The sequence below is a fragment of the Pelobates fuscus genome, chromosome 1 (genome assembly GCF_036172605.1).
Source record: "Pelobates fuscus isolate aPelFus1 chromosome 1, aPelFus1.pri, whole genome shotgun sequence".
Lineage (NCBI taxonomy): Eukaryota > Metazoa > Chordata > Amphibia > Anura > Pelobatidae > Pelobates > Pelobates fuscus.
Genome location: NC_086317.1, coordinates 26,570,741 through 26,595,212, shown reverse-complemented (window position 1 = coordinate 26,595,212; position 24,472 = coordinate 26,570,741). Strand labels below are relative to the sequence as shown.

The following is a 24,472-nucleotide window of genomic DNA, read 5'->3' as shown; positions in this document are numbered from 1 at the left end:
GTGTTGTAGGTTCCGGGTCACCATGCCCCACACGAACCGCACGAATTTCTCCTCTGGATTGGGTCCGTAAAACTTCAGGTGCAACCCTACCATCGTGCCAAACTCCAGTACGGAGTAGCTATACGCCATGCTTGCTGTAGCCACTGCTGGTTCCATTATGTTGCTGAAGATAGGGACGCTGCACAACTCCACATGTTACCGGTGTCTCTGAGCTGCTTCTCGCACTAGGACGCCATCCCACCGCTGCCACCAATGTAACGGATCCACTGGCACCCCGACTGGGTACCTCCGTTAAAAGATGCTCCTAGCGCTTCCAGAGGACTCCAAGCACTGCACCAGACACCATAAGCACCGCAGGCTGCAGCTATCTCCCTTCAGAACGAAGCAGGAACAAGCTCTTACAAGAGCTCAGTGATTATAGCAAGGGAATATGCCTAGCATAGCAATCCCTTGTAGCAGATTCCCCCAATAAGAGACAGGACTCAAGTTGAGGGTAAAAATAGAACTGTCTGGCTGCTAGCTTGCAGCCCTTTTTATTAGGTGCTCCCATGAAGGGGAGGGACACACACAGTAACGTACATTAACCAATCACACAATAGTTACATCCCACACATAGCCCTCCCTTCTACCTGTAAACTAATTATCTGTACACACAGGAAAATACAATTATCATAGGTAGGGAAAATACAGTTTTTACACAACAGTCATAACTCCCAAAATATACATCACATTCGCATAATCAATACATTCGGGGGAACAACATACTCAAAAATCATAAGAATTGGACCAGGGGTTCAAAAGTTAGTACAAATGTGCATTTGACCTTCTGGAAGCATGGTTTTTCCAGCTCAAACTAGTTCCACAGAATCCTCTTGTGACGAAACCAATCTCGCCACATTGTATTGGAGGAGCCTGGTTGCCCGCCTGCTGCCTTTGGATTATGGACCGGCAGCTAAAGGGTTAATTTTACTGTGCAGAAGGATTTATTTCTCCCTTTCTGCACAGCAGTTCGGTAGATTTCATCTACCGAACAAACAGCCGTTCACCAACCTCCCCAGAGCCGTGGGAAGCCGGCCGGCGTTGTTAATTGGCCACCCAGAAGCTGGAGTGTGCTGCCAATTTACCTCCCTGAAGCTGCGGTTAATTGCCTGTTAACTGTGTGGCCGCTGTTACACTTAGCGGCCGCTAGGTGGCGCTGTTCTGGAGCTCCCCGGGCAGCCAACACTTTTCTGCCCGGCTTTCATGCACCAAAATCGGACACTTTTACGTGCAGGCACCGCTGAACCTCCAGCCCCTGGTTCTAATTCGTATGGATTTGGTGAATGCAGGGAATTCGGTATTTTATGTTTTATGTGAACTGTAGTAACCCAGATAGCAATGCCATGGAGCCTGTTCGTATAATTAAAGACTTTGGCTCCATGGCAATTAAAATGTATTTGTGTGATCTGGGTGCCATTCACCTAATAATGTGCGCCCAGACCTGAGCTATCTGGGGATATGTTACATGTCTGTGTTTTGTGTATAAAATGTGTCTGTATGTATTTTAAAGGGATAGTCTGTTTCTGTGTCACCATGTGCATAATGGAGTCTGGCCTTTGTCTTAGGAGATAATTGAATTACTTCATTAATTATCTCCAGGGCAGGGAGGAGGAAACCAGGATGCATTGTGGGAAAGTATTGTGGCTGTGTGTACGAAAATGATACATGTCTGTCTGCTGTTTCAGTCTTCCATCTGGTCCCCTAGGGGAGTGTCCACCAGGTGGGAGACCTGCATAAATACAGGGGCAGGTAGCCCTGAATAAACAGACCACTGCTTGACCTTCAACACGGAGCCTTGTCTCGTTCTTGGGGGGATTCACTGTATGCTGTTGGAGATTGATTGCTAAGGAGTGTAAGCTGATGTCTGCTTTTCCTATTCATCTGCTAGCAGCTATTCGTGAGGTTCCAGCTGGAGTGCTACCTTATTCATCTATATCCAGTTCGTGAGTTTTGGTGCTTTTACAGTAGCTGTGCCTTTTTGGGGAAAAGGGGATTATCGCCTAAACCGATTTTTCCCCTTTTATGCTGAAACGGTCCGTAACAATTGGTGGCAAGCGGCGGGATCGTTCCTACAGCCAGAAGGACAGCTACAGGAGACACCATTACTCTGGATTTTACAATTTGAGGGCAACGCATGTCCCAGGACAGCGACCCTAAAAGCAACAGCATTGAACCAGCAGTGGAGTACGATGAGGGTGACATGGATGACCGGGAGGCATTAAGGAAAGGCATCTGGTACCAGGCACTGGACATTGTGGAATACCAACGAGGTGAGAGACTTCCCAAGGAAGATCAGCGTTTGCAGGAGCGACTAGCCCTGCGGATGCCCTTCCTGGGAGAGCAGCCCAGGGAGGAATGGGTAAAAGAACTGGAGCTCCGGGTATGGCAGGAGATGTGGCTGGAGGATGCCTACCAGGCGCTTTGGTGGTATGTTGCACAGCACCTGCCCTGGACAGCCGAGCATGACAAGCCAGAGGGAGAGGAGTTTGATGGTCCTGGCTTGTTATGGGAGTCTTTCTCAGAGCCTGAATTTGGGAGCCCCACACAAGCCCGGTTCAGTGATCTCTTTGAGTGGAGGGAGAGCAGGTATGACTGGGACGACACTCATGAAATTGAGCAAGACCTGGTCCACCTAGTAACCCGAGAGATGGAGCTGGAACAGGACTACCAAAATCTGTTCCACTCCAGTGAGAAGGCTCAACAGGGAAGCGCAGACCCAGATCCAGACCCCTTCAGCTGGGAAGATATTGTACAATTTTACTGGGAAGAACCCCAGGTGGCCAGTGGAGATGGGACCGAGGTCTCTCCACCGAGCCTGCAGGGAATTGGGAGCCCAGTCTCCATTCCCCAGCGGCAGTGTAAAGTGCAGGGAGAGGAGAGCAGCGTCCTCCCTCCCCAGCGGCAGGCTGAGTTACAGGGGGCAGAGGTAGTTGTTCCTGCCCCCCAGCAGCAGAGTGATATGCCAGGAGGGCAATGTGAAGTGCAGGGAGAGGAGAGCAGCGTCCTCCCTCCCCAGCGGCAGGCTGAGTTACAGGGGGCAGAGGTAGTTGTTCCTGCCCCCCAGCAGCAGAGTGATATGCCAGGAGGGCAATGTGAAGTACAGGGAGAGGAGAGCAGTGGCCTCCCTCCCCAGCGGCAGGCTGAGTTACAGGGGGCACAGGTAGTTGTCCCTGCCCCCCAGCAGCACTTTTCTGCCCGGCTTTCATGCACCAAAATCGGACACTTTTACGTGCAGGCACCGCTGAACCTCCAGCCCCTGGTTCTAATTCGTATGGATTTGGTGAATGCAGGGAATTCGGTATTTTATGTTTTATGTGAACTGTAGTAACCCAGATAGCAATGCCATGGAGCCTGTTCGTATAATTAAAGACTTTGGCTCCATGGCAATTAAAATGTATTTGTGTGATCTGGGTGCCATTCACCTAATAATGTGCGCCCAGACCTGAGCTATCTGGGGATATGTTACATGTCTGTGTTTTGTGTATAAAATGTGTCTGTATGTATTTTAAAGGGATAGTCTGTTTCTGTGTCACCATGTGCATAATGGAGTCTGGCCTTTGTCTTAGGAGATAATTGAATTACTTCATTAATTATCTCCAGGGCAGGGAGGAGGAAACCAGGATGCATTGTGGGAAAGTATTGTGGCTGTGTGTACGAAAATGATACATGTCTGTCTGCTGTTTCAGTCTTCCATCTGGTCCCCTAGGGGAGTGTCCACCAGGTGGGAGACCTGCATAAATACAGGGGCAGGTAGCCCTGAATAAACAGACCACTGCTTGACCTTCAACACGGAGCCTTGTCTCGTTCTTGGGGGGATTCACTGTATGCTGTTGGAGATTGATTGCTAAGGAGTGTAAGCTGATGTCTGCTTTTCCTATTCATCTGCTAGCAGCTATTCGTGAGGTTCCAGCTGGAGTGCTACCTTATTCATCTATATCCAGTTCGTGAGTTTTGGTGCTTTTACAGTAGCTGTGCCTTTTTGGGGAAAAGGGGATTATCGCCTAAACCGATTTTTCCCCTTTTATGCTGAAACGGTCCGTAACACCTCTATCCTGGAGACAATGGAGAAGCTGATTTAATTATATCCAGGGACAAACACAGCCTCCATTAATCACATGTTACCAGCAACCACCAAAAGACATAACAATACATAACTCCTGTTATACTAAACAGAACCCCCACATTCAACCCATCCCCAGATGGCTTGGATCTGAGCGCTCAACATATCCAAACAGCGCTCAGATGCCACAAACACAGTTCAAACGCCATGGGGTTTAAGTTTCGTATGGGCTGATGAGAGGGCCCATAATCCTGGGGCAGCCCAATAACCCACAGTATGCCCAAATACCGTGCATAAAGGGCCAAATCGCCCAGGGACCGTAGTCACAGGGTAAGAGGCGGGCAAGCAGCCCCCTCCAAAACACAGTGGCGAAGTGGCTTTCGCTACAGTGTGCATTTTTCACAAGACAAGTTTCCAGACGTCCAGAGTCTTGAATTTACAATGTATATATAAATAACCTCAAATCCAGTAATTTATACACATTTTTGTATGTATGAGATGGAACCTTTTCCTTTTCTTCATTTTACTAATGTTTATAGTTCGGATTTTGTCACCTATAAATCCTTCCTTTTTTTATTTTTACAGAAACAGACATATGTGTCTCTGGACAAGCTGGTTGCTCGCAATTTGCCACATGCACTAGTTATAGCTTGGTTCCTTGTCAGTGTTTGCCAGGATATAGCGGTACCAGCCCCAGTGTCCCTGGAAGATTTTGTGAAGGTAAGAGGAATATTTGGATCCGCTTTACTTAATGTTAAGATTAAAAAAAATGAATTTTTTAATTAGCCTCCATCGGCTTACTTAATGTTAAGATTCAAGATGTGCATCCCCTACCCTGCCCCACCACAAACAACCAAAACCAAACGCACTAGCTATGACAAACATGTTGGTTGGAAAAAGTGATCAAAGAAAAATATCTAAATTAAAATCTACAGAAGAAAAGTGAGTCACTTATTTTTCCTCAATAAATCTTTTTGAAGGCTTTATTTGCTGTGGGGCAGATTTTGGTGTTAACTGTATAGAACCATCTCGTTATGGGTGAAATATCTGCCACTTATAATGGCCTTTTTTATCACAGTTCTCTCTTTTTACTTTATTACTGAATTCTACAGATTGATTATGAAATTTGTATTTTTCCAGATATCGATGAATGTGCATCTAATACTACAAATACCTGTTCATCTTTGGCAACTTGTAAGAACACCCTGGGAAGCTATGAATGTCAGTGCATCCCAGGAACGGTGGATAATAATACAACCAATCCTGGTAGACAATGCACAGGTAAGTACCGCAACTGATATCCATGTAAAAGCAAAACTCTAAACAAAGAGATAACAATATATAATTGAGATTCTATTAAAGAGAGATCTGATATTTGAAGGGGTAGTAGGAATAACACATTTCCTATGGCAGTGCACAAAAATAGTGATCGTGGTGTTCCTTTATGTTGCAACTATAAAATATATAAGTGCGTATTGAACAAGAAAATAGTAAACTTAAAAATCCTAAATCCTAATGAATTTTTCAATTAGCCTCCATCGGCCGAAGACATTCACCCACTGACTGGAAAACATACACAAACCTCTACTAATCAATTAGCTAGTCAGTTCTAAGATTTTGATTTAATTAGTTTGAAACAGAATTAGAAATAATTTCATTCTTTGAGAAAAAAAAAAAATTCAAAATGATTTATCTACAGAAGTCACCATGAAAGCCAGTGGCAATTTTTTGCAAATAAATCATTGAAAAGTTTTTTTTTATTAATTTTATTTCTTTCTGATTCTGATTCAAACAAATTACATCAAGTACTGATATTTTTAAATAAGCTTTTAAAATAAATTGATAATTTTAGATAAACTTTTAAAATATTTTTTTTTTCAAAAAGGTTAAAATATTAAACATCAAACATATATCATACAAAAAATATACCAATATAAAAAAAATACATATAACATTTTTAAATATTAATTATTTTAATTTGTTTTTTCCAAATATATTAAATCATTTGAACAGTTAATCCAAAAATATTAAACCAAGTCCTGATTTTAGAGACCATTCATTGCATAAATCTTCGACTTACTTTCAGATTGAAAGATATATTTCACTAGTAGGGGAAAATATGGAATATATTTAAAAAAACATATATGTGGAGGACTGCTACAATAATTATTGGCATGTTCCTTTTGGTTTCCCAACTAATAATTATTAATTGAGGTGATTTAATTGTTGCTTTAAGCCATTGGGTGCATATGTAAAATCTTTAAAAAGTAATATTTTATCATGGAAACATTTTCTTTAATTTAAATTTTACAGCTATACAAGTAAATAAATTATACAGAAACAGGTCCATCATAAGAGTTTACTGCTGTGCCTCGTGTTATTACAGTGCCTCTATAGTGGAGTATCTAGCACTGTATGAGGCATAGTACCATAATATATGCAGTAATAATCTCACATTGTGTTCAATGCTACAGCATTATTTCAATGCTTTAATACACAGCAACATTGGCAAATTAAATTACATAGAGATAAAATTTCCAAAGAGAATCATGCCAAACAGTTCCTTAAAAAAGTGATTCTACTCATGTATACTCTTTAAACCATCAAGAGTGAGGATTTCTTATGCAGATACATTGTATGATTGCAAAGACATCAATACATTAAAACTGTATGTTGTATATTTTATTAAAGACACGGAGGCTCATATTATGCATAACTCTTTCTTTTATTTCCTCAGCAGCAAAGATAGAGGAATATAAATATTATCAAAAATGAAAGAAAAAACTGTACAGGCACAACAGGCAGCCAATCACATAATAGAGGAAGTAGCTATATAAGTCCTGTGTCTCCCACAATCCTCCTCTTTCTTTGCTGCTTCCTCAGACAGCTAAGTATCTTACTTGAGCTCTCCTACTCATTGCATTTTGTTTTGTGATGTTTACTTGTGGTTCATGTTTTTGATTTATGCTTATTGCTATTATTATTGTATTTATTCGCTGTTGATATTTTCTGTTACCTACATCGTTGGTGTATTTGGGGGTTCCCCTGGGACTTTGCCCGCCGCCGCGGGCTGTTTTTCCCCTCCCTCCCGTCCCTGTTTCTCTACTCGCTTCTCAGTGCTGTTACTCTGCCCCGACGGTCCTTCCCCCTGCGACCGCGGCTGAGTTGTGCTCGTTCCCCTCTCGCACTCTGACACATGCGGCGGCCATTTTGGGCGGTCACTCGCATCACCCTGTTTCTGCCGTGCGGTCGGTCCCTGTTCTTCTCCGGGTTCCCCTGCTACACCAACGATCAGGTTTTAGCTTGTATTCTGTTCTGCTGGGTTAATCAACCCATTTCTGGTGTTTCCTTTTAGGCTTATATTAGTGCCCATTTTTTCTCTAGTGCCTCATTATGCAGGATAGTAAGGATGGGCCTACTGACCCCTCTGGGGATTTCCCAATAGATAACCCTAGGGTGCTATAGCCTCTCAGGAGTTCCAGGCCTTATTAGAGGCCACTATGGCTTCCTCCCTTCAAAAGGCTATTGCCTCCGCTATGGGGGCTGTTTCATCCTCCTTTACCCAGTCACTTCACTCTGTGTTTTTACCTTCCATGGCTACCCCTACCCCCCTGGGTGTGGGGTCCCCTTCCCCTGCCCAAACTGTGCCGGGTGCCCGTAAGGCGAAGGCAAAATCTCGACATATCGGCTCCCACTCCTCGATGCAGGCTTTGCCTGCCATGACTGACACGCCTCTGGTGGTCGCAGATAGCGCGCATCCCACGTGCACAAGAGCCCCTGGCCGGGCTAAAGATGCTAGATTGTGGAAACGGGCTAGAGCCCTGGATAATGGGTCGGATACCGACCGGAGTGTGGAAGATGATTCCGATATTATGGAGTATGACTCCTATGTTGAGGGCGAGTCAGGCGAGGATCAACCCCCTATGGGTGTAACCCCTTCTGGGTCCTCTGCCAACCCCCGAGGGAAAGTGCCAGGCCCTGCTGGGGATGATAATAAAGGGCTTTTAGACCCACAGGGTAACCCCCTGTTTGACCCGGACGACCTACGTCACCCGCGGTCTGCTGAATGGGTCCCTCCGGACCATATCGCCCAATATGTGGCTAAACGAATACGCACACCTCTGTCCAAGGAAGGCCGCAATAAATTTCGTGCCGAATGCCCACGACCTTCCCTCCCTGGCGCTGCCTGTAAGACCCCAGACGTTGACCCTCAAATTGCCCAATTTTTAAATAAGTCTGGGTGGAAACCTAAGAAGGGTCTTGATCACTCCCTGAAAGGGTGCCAAGACAAGATCCTAGATACGCTGGGCCCCCTGTCAAAGCTGTATGAGCTTCTTGACGCCACTCGTACTGGTGACTCTGTTTTGGATGTCGATGTGGCCATCGGGTGGGTCCAGCGGGCTATCTGCCTTATAGGGAATGCTAACACGGCCATGTCTTCCGAGAGACGCAAGGCAATTCTCTTAAAAATAGACCCTAAACTGGCCGCTATGACCGTAGCTGAACCTGATTCAGCCGATGAGGGGATGTTGTTCGGCACATCCTTCGTGAAAGACATGGGATCTTATGTCAAAACATTTACGGCGATCGACAAGGCGCAGGCAAATATGAAGCGCGTATTCGCGCCCAAGGTTTTCGGAGGGGCCGGGCGTAGCAGGAACCGTCCACCCGGCCGTGGTTTCCGAGGCTCGTTCCGTGCCACCAGAGGTTCCTTTTTCCCCTCCGGAGGGTTCCAAGATCCGAAAACGCTTCCCTTCTTTCCGGCAAGAGGGAGATCGTGGGGCTCCAGATACCCCCGTGGTGGGTCTTCGGGCAGACGCCCTTATGGTGAGTACCCTTTCTTCCCCTCTCGATCAGGTTCGGGTGGCGGGGAGGCTGGCTTTATTCTACCTAAGGTGGGCAGATATAACCTCAGATGCTTGGGTTCTGCAATGCGTAAAGGGTTATCAACTGGAGTTTGTCTCCCTGCCTGTTCAAATGTCTGCCCCCAGGGAATTGTCTCTCCCACAGGAGCAGGACGCGATGATCTCCGCAGAAGTCGAGGAGATGTTCTCGAAAGGCGCCATCGAGGAATTGCCGTTCGCCACTCCAGGCTTTACGAGCAATCTCTTCCTAGTGCCCAAGAAAGGGGGCGGAGTCCGCCCAGTGATAAATCTTCGCCCTCTCAACGCTTTCCTCCGCTACCAACACTTTCAGATGGAAGGCATTCATTGTCTCAGAGACCTTCTGAGACAGTCGGATTGGATGGCCAAGTTGGACCTGAAGGACGCGTACTTCACGGTTCCAATAGCAGTAGAGTCCAGGGACTACTTACACTTCACCTGGCACGGACGGCATTGGCGTTTTACATGCCTGCCATTCGGTCTCTCCTCGGCCCCTTGGTGTTTCACCAAGGTAATGAAGCCGGTGGTGTTGTACCTCCGTACTCGTGGGGTTCGACTGATTATTTACCTGGACGACATCCTGATCATGTCATCGTTGGAATGCCTGAGACTGCATTTGGACTGGACAGTCAACCTTTTACAGAACCTAGGTTTTCTGATCAACTGGGACAAGTCGGTCCTGACCCCCGCCCAGTCTATGGAGTTTTTGGGGTTCCAGGTGGATTCCATACGGCAGTTCCTGTACTTGCCGGAATCCAAGATGAAAGCCATCCAGAAGGAGCTTCGTCGAGCTCTTCGTGCTTCGGACTTATCGGTTCGACAGTTGGCAAGGATCATCGGTCTACTGGCCTCCTCCATTCAGGCGATATTCCCAGGCCCTTTGCATTACCGGGCCCTCCAGCGGCTCAAGGGGTCACACCTACGTTCGGGTCACTCCTACGAATCTCGGATATGTTTGGATGAGGAATCCATAGACGAGCTGGTATGGTGGCTAGCACACATGGAAGCCTGGAACGGAAGGGCGATTTTCGGTTCCATTCCGGACGTGATCATAGAATCAGATGCCAGCTTGCACGGCTGGGGTGCTCGTTGTGGCGACGTTTCCACAGGAGGCAGATGGTCCGACACAGAGAAGTCGTTGCACATCAACTGCCTAGAACTTCTGGCGGGAGCCTTTGCGATTTGCAGCCTTACCCCTGGAAGGGCGAATTGTTGCGTTCTCCTCAAGTTAGACAACGTATCGGCGGTCTGGTACATAAATCACCTGGGCGGCACCAAGTCCAGGATGTTGGCTCTCTTGGCGAAGGATTTGTGGCAGTTCTGCCTTTTCAACAACGTTTCGGTGACGGCGGAACATATTCCGGGTCTGGACAATTCGGGTGCGGATTGGAACTCCAGACATTTAAGAGACTCGGGAGACTGGCGCTTGCACGCCTCGGTCTTCCAAAGCCTAACCGGGTTGTGGGGGCGATTCGAGATGGACCTATTCGCCTCTCGCCTGAACACTCAATAGCCGAAGTTCTACAGTTGGAGACCGGACCCGGCGGCTGTGGCGAAGGATGCCTTTCTTCAGGAATGGCCGCCGGGCCGCCTGTATGCCTTCCCTCCATTCAACATGATTGCTCGCACAATCTCGAAGCTGGTTCGTCACGACTGCTGTCTGGCTCTGATCACCCCTCTGTGGAGATCCCGTCTGTGGTTCCCTCGACTGATGGAGTTGTCTATAGACTTCCCTCGTCTATTACCGAACTTTCAGGACCTCCTTCTGGATCCGGATGGGAACTCGCACGAATTGGTATTACGGCACCAGTTGCCCCTGGTAGCGTGGTTCCTTTCAGGGGACGCTGGGTTGTCCCTGACGTTCCACAGACGACTCTCTTGCTCCTCGATAACGCCTGGGCTCCGGGCACGCGATCAGCTTACCGAGCTGCATGGAAGTCTTGGTCTGGTTGGTGCATGGAACGGGCAGTGGATCCCATATCTGCCCCTCTCCATTTGATCCTGGAGTTTCTCACAGCCCTGTTCGACTCGGGCAAGGCGTACAGAACTATCAATGTTTTTCGTTCGGCCATATCTGCCGGTCACGGCGGTTTGGAAGGTTTACCCGTCGGCAAACATCCTTTTGTATGCCGCCTTCTCAAGGGTATTCGACTCGTCCGTCCACCTAGGTCGCATTTTTCGGCCTTTTGGGATGTCAACATAATGTTGCGGTTCCTGTCGGCGTGGTATCCTAACCATGACTTGACCCTTAAGCAGCTATCCTCCAAGATGGTTATGCTGCTTTGCCTGATCTCTTGTAAGAGAGTCTCCGATGTCAGGGCTCTTGACTGGGGTGCCTTTGTGTTTACTCCTGAAGGCGTTACTTTCAACATATCTAGGAGGACTAAGTCGGCATCCAAATCCTTCGTATATCCTAGCTTCTCGGCACTCTGTCCGGTGGATTGTTTGAAGGCCTATCTGGATGCTACGCGAACGTTGTGTTCGTCTGACCGACAACCCCTATTCATTTCCTTTAAGGCTCCTCATCGGCCGGTTTCGACACCGACTCTAGCGCGTTGGATTCGTTGGCTTTTATCTCTAGCGGGTATAGACACGTCTATCTTTACACCTCATTCTGTACGAGGTGCTATGGCCTCGAAGGCATCCACAGTTGGTTGCCGTCTGGAGGACATCATGCGCGCAGCGGACTGGTCCCGAGAATCAACCTTCAGGGACTTCTATTTCAGACCAATTGAACACATCGCATCTCAGGTGATAGCAGAGCTTTGAACTTGCATAATATGATCCTCCGTGTCTTTAATAAAATTCCCAGATTTTACTAGTAACATGACGTAAAGTCATGATTTTATTAAAGACACGGAGGCAAGTATTATTCCCTCCCACCCTCCCGGTGTGGATTTGGGATAGGAGATGCTTCGATACTATGCAGGTATGTTTTCAATTGGGTCTGTATTTGGATCATGTATTTATATCATGTATTTTTATCATGTTTTGGATGATTTTGAACGTTTTTATGCTGGTTTCTAATTTTTATATATTTTCTATTTCAGAATCCAGTTTTATGTATGACTCCTCCTTTGGTAAGTCTACAATTTTGAGTTTGGAAATTACCATATTTTTCTATCTTTTTTAGCTTGAAGTTATCGCATTGTTTCCCGTTTCCTGTTTGGATCAAGTGGGACATCGTTCATCTTACCTGGTCTTCGGTTTTCGCAAGAAAGAGGGGGATTGTGGGAGACACAGGACTTATATAGCTACTTCCTCTATTATGTGATTGGCTGCCTGTTGTGCCTGTACAGTTTTTTCTTTCATTTTTGATAATATTTATATTCCTCTATCTTTGCTGCTGAGGAAATAAAAGAAAGAGTTATGCATAATACTCGCCTCCGTGTCTTTAATAAAATCATGACTTTACGTCATGTTACTAGTAAAATCTGGGAATTACTACATTATAAATTACTTTTATACACCAATGTGTGACTTTATGATTTCTCTGCTCTGTTACCCAGATGGCACCTCAGATCCAACAACGACTGTTCCCGGTACCACTTCAACATTAACAGAAAATACATCACAAGGATCTGAAACAAGTACCACAGAGTCTGTTTCAGAAACTTCTACACCGAGTATAACTACATCACAAGGGTCTGAAACAAGTACTGCAGAGTCCACTTCAGAAACAACTTCACTGAATATATCTACAACACCAGGATCTGAAACAAGCACCACAGCATCCACGTCAGAAACTTCTACACCAAGTATAACCACATCACAAGGACCTGTAACAAGTACTGCAGAGTCCATTTCAGAAACAACTTTACTGAATATATCTACAACACTAGGATCGGAAACAAGCACCACAGTAGCCACATCAGAAATGTCTACACCAAGTATAACTACATCACAAGGGTCTGAAACAAGTACTGCAGAGTCCACTTCAGAAACAACTTCACTGAATTTATCTACAACACCAGGATTTGAAACAAGCACCACAGCATCCACGCCAGAAACTTCTACACCAAGTATAACCACATCACAAGGACCTGTAACAAGTACTGCAGAGTCCACTTCAGAAACAACTTCACTGAATATATCTACAACACCAGGATCGGAAACAAGCACCACAGAGTCCACATCAGAAACTTCTACACCAAGTATAACTACATCACAAGGGTCTGAAACAAGTACTGCAGGGTCCATTTCAGAAACAACTTTACTGAATATATCTACAACATTAGGATCGGAAACAAGCACCACAGTAGCCACATCAGAAACTACTACACCAAGTATAACTACATCACGAGGGTCAGAAACAAGTACTGCAGGGTCCACTTCAGAAACAACTTCACTGAATATATCTACAACACCAGGATCTGAAACAAGCACCACAGAGTCCACATCAGAAACTTCTACACCCAGTATAACTACATCACAAGGGTCTGAAACAAGTACTGCAGAGTCCACTTCAGAAACAACTTCACTGAATATATCTACAACACCAGGATCTGAAACAAGCACCACAGTATCCACATCAGAAACTTCTACACCAAGTATAACTACATCACAAGGGTCTGAAACAAGTACTACAGAGTCCACTTCAGAAACAACTTTACTGAATATATCTACAACACCAGGATCGGAAACAAGCACCACAGTAGCCACATCAGAAACTTCTACACCAAGTATAACTACATCACAAGGGTCTGAAACAAGTACTGCAGGGTCCACTTCAGAAACAACTTCAGGATCGGAAACAAGCATCACAGTATCCACATCAGAAACTTCTACACTGAGTATAGCTACATCTCAAGGATCTGTAACAAATACTGCAGAGTCCACTTCAGAAACAACTTCACTGAATATTTTTACAACACCAGGATCTGAAACTAGCACATCAGTATCCACATCAGAAACGTCTACAACTGGTATAACTACATCACAAGGGTCTGAAACAAGTACTGCAGAGTCCACTTCAGAAACAACTTCACTGAATATATCTACAACACCAGGATCTGAAACAATCACCACAGCATCCACGTCAGAAACTTCTACACCAAGTAGAACTACATCACAAGGACCTGTAACAAGTACTGCAGAGTCCATTTCAGAAACTTCTACACCAAGTATAACTACATCACATCGGTCTGAAACAAGTACTGCAGAGTCCACTTCAGAAACAACTTCACTGAATATATCTACAACACCAGGATCTGAAACAATCACCACAGCATCCACGTCAGAAACTTCTACACCAAGTATAACTACATCACAAGGACCTGTAACAAGTACTGCAGAGTCCATTTCAGAAACTTCTACACCAAGTATAACTACATCACATCGGTCTGAAACAAGAACTACAGAGTCCACTTCAGAAACAACTTCACTGAATATATCTAACACACCAGGATCTGAAACAATCACCACAGCATCCACGTCAGAAACTTCTACACCAAGTATAACTACATCACAAGGACCTGTAACAAGTACTGCAGAGTCCATTTCAGAAACTTCTACACCAAGTATAACTACATCACATCGGTCTGAAACAAGTACTGCAGAGTCCACTTCAGAAACCACTTCACTGAATATATCTACAACACCGGGATCTGAAACAATCACCACAGCATCCACACCAGAAACTTCTACACCAAGTATAACTACATCACAAGGACCTGTAATAAGTACTGCAGAGTCCACTTTAGAAACAACTTTACTGAATATATCTACAACACCAGGATCTGAAGCAAGCACCACAGTATCCACATCAGAAACTTCTACACCAAATATAACTACATCACAATACTCTGAAACAAGTACTGCAGAGTCCACATCAGAAACAACTTCACTGAATATATCTACAACACTAGGTTCGGAAACAAGCACCACAGTAGCCACATCAGAAACTTCTACACTGAGTATAACTACATCACAAGGGTCTGAAACAAGTACTGCAGAGTCCACTTCAGAAACAACTTTACTGAATATATCTACAACACCAGGATCTGAAACAATCACCACAGCATCCACGTCAGAAACTTCTACACCAAGTATAACTACATCACAAGGGTCTGAAACAAGTACTGCAGGGTCCACTTCAGAAACAACTTTACTGAATATATCTACAACACCAGGATCTGAAACAAGCACCACAGAGTCCACATCAGAAACGTCTACACCAAGTATAACTACATCACAAGGGTCTGAAACAAGTACTGCAGAATCAACTTCAGAAACAACTTTACTAAATATATCTACAACACCAGGATCTGAAACAAGCACCACAGTGTCCACATCAGAAACGTCTACACCAAGTATAACTACATCACAAGGGTCTGAAACAAGTACTGCAGGGTCCACTTCAGAAACAACTTTACTGAATATATCTACAACACCAGGATCTGAAACAAGCACCACAGAGTCCACATCAGAAACGTCTACACCAAGTATAACTACATCACAAGGGTCTGAAACAAGTACTGCAGAGTCCACTTCAGAAACAACTTTACTGAATATATCTACAACACCAGGATCTGAAACAATCACCACAGCATCCATGTCAGAAACTTCTACACCAAGTATAACTACATCACAAGGGTCTGAAACAAGTACTACAGAGTCCACTTCAGAAACAACTTTACTGAATATATCTACAACACCAGGATCGGAAACAAGCACCACAGTAGCCACATCAGAAACTTCTACACCAAGTATAACTACATCACAAGGGTCTGAAACAAGTACTGCAGGGTCCACTTCAGAAACAACTTCAGGATCGGAAACAAGCATCACAGTATCCACATCAGAAACTTCTACACTGAGTATAGCTACATCACAAGGATCTGTAACAAATACTGCAGAGTCCACTTCAGAAACAACTTCACTGAATATTTTTACAACACCAGGATCTGAAACTAGCACATCAGTATCCACTTCAGAAACTTCTACACTGAGTATAACTACATCACAAGGGTCTGAAACAAGTACTGCAGAGTCCACTTCAGATACAACTTTACTGAATATATCTACAACACCAGGATCTGAAACAATCACCACGCCATCCATGTCAGGAACTTCTACACCAAGTATAACTACATCACAAGGACCTGTAACAAATACTGCAGAGTCCATTTCAGAAACTTCTACACCAAGTATATCTACATCACATGGGTCTGAAACAAGTACTACAGAGTCCACTTCAGAAACAACTTTACTGAATATAACTGCAACACCAGGGTCTGAAACAAGCACCACAGAGTCCACATCAGAAACGTCTACAACTGGTATAACTACATCACAAGGGTCTGAAACAAGTACTGCAGAGTCCACTTCAGAAACAACTTCACTGAATATATCTACAACACCAGGATCTGAAACAATCACCACAGCATCCACGTCAGAAACTTCTACACCAAGTAGAACTACATCACAAGGACCTGTAACAAGTACTGCAGAGTCCATTTCAGAAACTTCTACACCAAGTATAACTACATCACATCGGTATGAAACAAGTACTGCAGAGTCCACTTCAGAAACAACTTCACTGAATATATCTACAACACCAGGATCTGAAACAATCACCACAGCATCCACGTCAGAAACTTCTACACCAAGTATAACTACATCACAAGGACCTGTAACAAGTACTGCAGAGTCCATTTCAGAAACTTCTACACCAAGTATAACTACATCACATCGGTCTGAAACAAGAACTACAGAGTCCACTTCAGAAACAACTTCACTGAATATATCTAACACACCAGGATCTGAAACAATCACCACAGCATCCACGTCAGAAACTTCTACACCAAGTATAAATACATCACAAGGACCTGTAACAAGTACTGCAGAGTCCATTTCAGAAACTTCTACACCAAGTATAACTACATCACATCGGTCTGAAACAAGTACTGCAGAGTCCACTTCAGAAACCACTTCACTGAATATATCTACAACACCGGGATCTGAAACAATCACCACAGCATCCACACCAGAAACTTCTACACCAAGTATAACTACATCACAAGGACATGTAACAAGTACTGCAGAGTCCACTTTAGAAACAACTTTACTGAATATATCTACAACACCAGGATCTGAAGCAAGCACCACAGTATCCACATCAGAAACTTCTACACCAAATATAACTACATCACAAGACTCTGAAACAAGTACTGCAGAGTCCACATCAGAAACAACTTCACTGAATATATCTACAACACTAGGTTCGGAAACAAGCACCACAGTAGCCACATCAGAAACTTCTACACTGAGTATAACTACATCACAAGGGTCTGAAACAAGTACTGCAGAGTCCACTTCAGAAACAACTTTACTGAATATATCTACAACACCAGGATCTGAAACAATCACCACAGCATCCATGTCAGAAACTTCTACACCAAGTATAACTACATCACAAGGGTCTGAAACAAGTACTGCAGGGTCCACTTCAGAAACACCTTTACTGAATATATCTACAACACCAGGATCTGAAACAAGCACCACAGAGTCCACATCAGAAACGTCTACACCAAGTATACCTACATCACAAGGACCTGTAACAAGTACTGCAGAGTCTATTTCAGAAACTTCTACGCCAAGTATAACTACATCACAAGGGTCTGAAACAAGTACTGCAGAGTCCACTTCAGAAACAACTTCACTGAATATATCTACAACACCAGGATCTGAAACAAGCACCACAGCATCCACGTCAGAAACTTCTACACCAAGTATAACCACATCACAAGGACCTGTAACAAGTACTGCAGGGTCCACTTCAGAAACAACTTCAGGATCGGAAACAAGCATCACAGTATCCACATCAGAAACTTCTACACTGAGTATAGCTACATCACAAGGATCGGTAACAAATACTGCAGAGTCCATTTCAGAAACAACTTTACTGAATATATCTACAACACTAGGATCGGAAACAAGCACCACAGTAGCCACATCAGAAATGTCTACACCAAGTATAACTACATCACAAGGGTCTGAAACAAGTACTGCAGAGTCCACTTCAGAAACAACTTCACTGAATATATCTACAACACCAGGATTTGAAACAAGTACCACAGCATCCACGCCAGAAACTTCTACACCAAGTATAACCACATCACAAGGACCTGTAACAAGTACTGCAGAGTCCATTTCAGAAACAACTTCACTGAATATATCTACAACACCAGGATCGGAAACAAGCACCACAGAGTCCACATCAGAAACTTCTACACCAAGTATAACTACATCACAAGGGTCTGAAACAAGTACTGCAGGGTCCACTTCAGAAACAACTTCACTGAATATATCTACAACACCAGGATCTGAAACAAGCACCACAGAGTCCACATCAGAAACTTCTACACCCAGTATAACTACATCACAAGGGTCTGAAACAAGTACTGCAGAGTCCACTTCAGAAACAACTTCACTGAATATATCTACAACACCAGGATCTGAAACAAGCACCACAGTATCCACATCAGAAACTTCTACACCAAGTATAACTACATCACAAGGGTCTGAAACAAGTACTACAGAGTCCACTTCAGAAACAACTTTACTGAATATATCTACAACACCAGGATCGGAAACAAGCACCACAGTAGCCACATCAGAAACTTCTACACCAAGTATAACTACATCACAAGGGTCTGAAACAAGTACTGCAGGGTCCACTTCAGAAACAACTTCAGGATCGGAAACAAGCATCACAGTATCCACATCAGAAACTTCTACACTGAGTATAGCTACATCACAAGGATCTGTAACAAATACTGCAGAGTCCACTTCAGAAACAACTTCACTGAATATTTTTACAACACCAGGATCTGAAACTAGCACATCAGTATCCACTTCAGAAACTTCTACACTGAGTATAACTACATCACAAGGGTCTGAAACAAGTACTGCAGAGTCCACTTCAGATACAACTTTACTGAATATATCTACAACACCAGGATCTGAAACAATCACCACGCCATCCATGTCAGGAACTTCTACACCAAGTATAACTATATCACAAGGACCTGTAACAAATACTGCAGAGTCCATTTCAGAAACTTCTACACCAAGTATATCTACATCACATGGGTCTGAAACAAGTACTACAGAGTCCACTTCAGAAACAACTTTACTGAATATAACTACAACACCAGGGTCTGAAACAAGCACCACAGAGTCCACATCAGAAACGTCTACAACTGGTATAACTACATCACAAGGGTCTGAAACAAGTACTGCAGAGTCCACTTCAGAAACAACTTCACTGAATATATCTACAACACCAGGATCTGAAACAATCACCACAGCATCCACGTCAGAAACTTCTACACCAAGTAGAACTACATCACAAGGACCTGTAACAAGTACTGCAGAGTCCATTTCAGAAACTTCTACACCAAGTATAACTACATCACATCGGTCTGAAAAAAGTACTGCAGAGTCCACTTCAGAAACAACTTCACTGAATATATCTACAACACCAGGATCTGAAACAATCACCACAGCATCCACGTCAGAAACTTCTACACGAAGTATAACTACATCACAAGGACCTGTAACAAGTACTGCAGAGTCCATTTCAGAAACTTCTACACCAAGTATAACTACATCACATCGGTCTGAAACAAGAACTACAGAGTCCACTTCAGAAACAACTTCACTGAATATATCTAACACACCAGGATCTGAAACAATCACCACAGCATCCACGTCAGAAACTTCTACACCAAGTATAACTACATCACAAGGACCTGTAACAAGTACTGCAGAGTCCATTTCAGAAACTTCTACACCAAGTATAACTACATCACATCGGTCTGAAACAAGTACTGCAGAGTCCACTTCAGAAACCACTTCACTGAATATATCTACAACACCGGGATCTGAAACAATCACCACAGCATCCACACCAGAAACTTCTACACCAAGTATAACTACATCACAAGGACCTGTAACAAGTACTGCAGAGTCCACTTTAGAAACAACTTTACTGAATATATCTACAACACCAGGATCTGAAGCAAGCACCACAGTATCCACATCAGAAACTTCTACACCAAATATAACTACATCACAAGACTCTGAAACAAGTACTGCAGAGTCCACATCAGAAACAACTTCACTGAATATATCTACAACACTAGGTTCGGAAACAAGCACCACAGTAGCCACATCAGAAACTTCTACACTGAGTATAACTACATCACAAGGGTCTGAAACAAGTACTGCAGAGTCCACTTCAGAAACAACTTTACTGAATATATCTACAACACCAGGATCTGAAACAATCACCACAGCATCCACGTCAGAAACTTCTACACCAAGTATAACTACATCACAAGGGTCTGAAACAAGTACTGCAGGGTCCACTTCAGAAACAACTTTACTGAATATATCTACAACACCAGGATCTGAAACAAGCACCACAGAGTCCACATCAGAAACGTCTACACCAAGTATAACTACATCACAAGGGTCTGAAACAAGTACTGCAGAATCAACTTCAGAAACAACTTTACTGAATATATCTACAACACCAGGATCTGAAACAAGCACCACAGTGTCCACATCAGAAACGTCTACACCAAGTATAACTACATCACAAGGGTCTGAAACAAGTACTGCAGGGTCCACTTCAGAAACAACTTTACTGAATATATCTACAACACCAGGATCTGAAACAAGCACCACAGAGTCCACATCAGAAACGTCTACACCAAGTATAACTACATCACAAGGGTCTGAAACAAGTACTGCAGAGTCCACTTCAGAAACAACTTTACTGAATATATCTACAACACCAGGATCTGAAACAATCACCACAGCATCCATGTCAGAAACTTCTACACCAAGTATAACTACATCACAAGGGTCTGAAACAAGTACTGCAGGGTCCACTTCAGAAACAACTTTACTGAATATATCTACAACACCAGGATCTGAAACAAGCACCACAGAGTCCACATCAGAAACGTCTACACAAAGTATACCTACATCACAAGGACCTGTAACAAGTACTGCAGAGTCTATTTCAGAAACTTCTACGCCAAGTATAACTACATCACAAGGGTCTGAAACAAGTACTGCAGAGTCCACTTCAGAAACAACTTCACTGAATATATCTACAACACCAGGATCTGAAACAAGCACCACAGAGTCCACATCAGAAACGTCTACACCAAGTATAACTACATCACAAGGGTCTGATACAAGTATTGCAGAGTCCACTTCAGAAACAACTTCACTGAATATATCTACAACACCAGGATCTGAAACAATCACCACAGCATCCAGGTCAGAAACTTCTACACCAAGTATAACTACATCACAAGGGTCTGAAACAAGTACTGCAGAGTCCACTTCAGAAACAACTTCACTGAATATATCTACAACACCAGGATCTGAAACAAGCACCACAGAGTCCACATCAGAAACGTCTACACCAAGTATAACTACATCACAAAGGTCTGATACAAGTACTGCAGAGTCCACTTCAGAAACAACTTTACTGAATATATCTACAACACCAGGATCTGAAACAATCACCACAGCATCCAGGTCAGAAACTTCTACACCAAGTATAACTACATCACAAGGACCTGTAACAAGTACTGCAGAGTCCATTTCAGAAACAACTTTACTGAATATATCTACAACACCAGGATCTGAAACTAGCACATCAGTATCCACTTCAGAAACTTCTACACTGAGTATAACTACATCACAAGGGTCTGAAACAAGTACTACAGAGTCCACTTCAGAAACAACTTTACTGAATATATCTACAACACCAGGATCTGAAACAAGCACCACAGAGTCCACATCAGAAACGTCTACACCAAGTATAACTACATCACAAAGGTCTGATACAAGTACTGCAGAGTCCACTTCAGAAACAACTTTACTGAATATATCTACAACACCAGGATCTGAAACAATCACCACAGCATCCAGGTCAGAAACTTCTACACCAAGTATAACTACATCACAAGGACCTGTAACAAGTACTGCAGAGTCCACTTCAGAAACAACTTTACTGAATATATCTACAACACCAGGATCTGAAACTAGCACATCAGTATCCACTTCAGAAACTTCTACACTGAGTATAACTACATCACAAGGACCTGTACCAAGTACTGCAGAGTCCATTTTAGAAACTTCTACACCAAGTATAACTACATCACATCGGTCTGAAATAAGTACTGCAGAGTCCACTTCAGAAACAACTTCACTGAATATATCTACAACACCAGGATCTGAAACAATCACCACACCATCCACATCAGAAACTTCTACACCAAGTATAACTACATCACAAGGACCTGTAAAAAGTACTGCAGAGACCACGTCAGAAACTTCTACACCAAGTATAACTACATCACAAGGACCTGTAACAAGTACTGCAGAGTCCACTTCAGAAACAACTTTACTGAATATATCTACAACACCAGGATCGGAAACAAGCACCACAGTAGCCACATCAGAAACTTCTACACTGAGTATAACTACATCACAAGGGTCTGAAACAAGTACTGCAGAGTCCACTTCAGAAACAACTTTACTGAATATATCTACAACACCAGGATCTGAAACAATCACCACAGCATCCACGTCAGAAACTTCTACACCAAGTATAACTACATCACAAGGGTCTGAAACAAGTACTGCAGGGTCCACTTCAGAAACAACTTCACTGAATATATCTACAACACCAGGATCTGAAACAATCACCACAGCATCCACGTCAGAAACTTCTACACCAAGTATAACTACATCACAAGGACCTGTAACAAGTACTGCAGAGTCCATTTCAGAAACTTCTACACCAAGTATAACTACATCACATCGATCTGAAACAAGTACTGCAGAGTCCACTTCAGAAACAACTTCACTGAATATATCTACAACACTAGGATCGGAAACAAGCACCACAGTAGCCACATCAGAAATGTCTACACCAAGTATAACTACATCACAAGGGTCTGAAACAAGTACTGCAGAGTCCACTTCAGAAACAACTTCACTGAATATATCTACAACACCAGGATTTGAAACAAGTACCACAGCATCCACGCCAGAAACTTCTACACCAAGTATAACCACATCACAAGGACCTGTAACAAGTACTGCAGAGTCCATTTCAGAAACAACTTCACTGAATATATCTACAACACCAGGATCGGAAACAAGCACCACAGAGTCCACATCAGAAACTTCTACACCAAGTATAACTACATCACAAGGGTCTGAAACAAGTACTGCAGGGTCCACTTCAGAAACAACTTCACTGAATATATCTACAACACCAGGATCTGAAACAAGCACCACAGAGTCCACATCAGAAACTTCTACACCCAGTATAACTACATCACAAGGGTCTGAAACAAGTACTGCAGAGTCCACATCAGAAACAACTTCACTGAATATATCTACAACACTAGGTTCGGAAACAAGCACCACAGTAGCCACATCAGAAACTTCTACACTGAGTATAACTACATCACAAGGGTCTGAAACAAGTACTGCAGAGTCCACTTCAGAAACAACTTTACTGAATATATCTACAACACCAGGATCTGAAACAATCACCACAGCATCCACGTCAGAAACTTCTACACCAAGTATAACTACATCACAATTGTCTGAAACAAGTACTGCAGGGTCCACTTCAGAAACAACTTTACTGAATATATCTACAACACCAGGATCTGAAACAAGCACCACAGAGTCCACATCAGAAACGTCTACACCAAGTATAACTACATCACAAGGGTCTGAAACAAGTACTGCAGAATCCACTTCAGAAACAACTTCACTGAATATATCTACAATATATGAAACAAGCACCACAGAGTCCACATCAGAAACGTCTACACCAAGTATAACTACATCACAAGGACCTGTAACAAGTACTGCAGAGTCCACTTCAGAAACAACTTCACTGAATATATCTACAACACCAGGATCTGAAACAATCACCACAGCATCCACGTCAGAAACTTCTACACCAAGTATAACTACATCACAAGGGTCTGAAACAAGTACTGCAGGGTCCACTTCAGAAACAACTTCACTGAATATATCTACAACACCAGGATCTGAAACAATCACCACAGCATCCACGTCAGAAACTTCTACACCAAGTATAACTACATCACAAGGACCTGTAACAAGTACTGCAGAGTCCATTTCAGAAACTTCTACACCAAGTATAACTACATCATATCGGTCTGAAACAAGTACTGCAGAGTCCACTTCAGAAACATCTTCACTGAATATATCTACAACACCAGGATCTGAAACAATCACCACAGCATCCACGTCAGAAACTTCTACACCAAGTATAACTACATCACAAGGACCTGTAATCAGTACTGCAGAGTCCACTTCAGAAACAACTTTACTGAATATATCTACAACACCAGGATTGGAAACAAGCACCACAGTATCCACATCAGACACTTCTACACTGAGTATAACT

The 24,472-nt window shown here is 43.5% G+C and overlaps 2 protein-coding genes across 2 annotated transcripts in view; both read left to right on the top strand.

The window, feature by feature from the left end:
• The window catches only part of LOC134600587 (uromodulin-like 1), a 33,508-nt gene extending 28,367 nt beyond the window's left edge, over positions 1-5,141 (top strand). The window contains exons 5-6 of the mRNA XM_063445027.1: positions 4,685-4,819; positions 5,080-5,141. Of these exons, the coding sequence (XP_063301097.1) occupies positions 4,685-4,819; positions 5,080-5,141 (197 nt within the window). The remainder of the gene's footprint in view (positions 1-4,684; positions 4,820-5,079) is intronic.
• The window catches only part of LOC134600026 (mucin-2-like), a 389,376-nt gene that overhangs the window by 159,424 nt on the left and 205,480 nt on the right, over positions 1-24,472 (top strand). Inside the window, exon 10 of the mRNA XM_063445024.1 lies at positions 5,240-5,380. Coding sequence (XP_063301094.1) covers positions 5,240-5,380 — 141 coding nt within the window. The remainder of the gene's footprint in view (positions 1-5,239; positions 5,381-24,472) is intronic.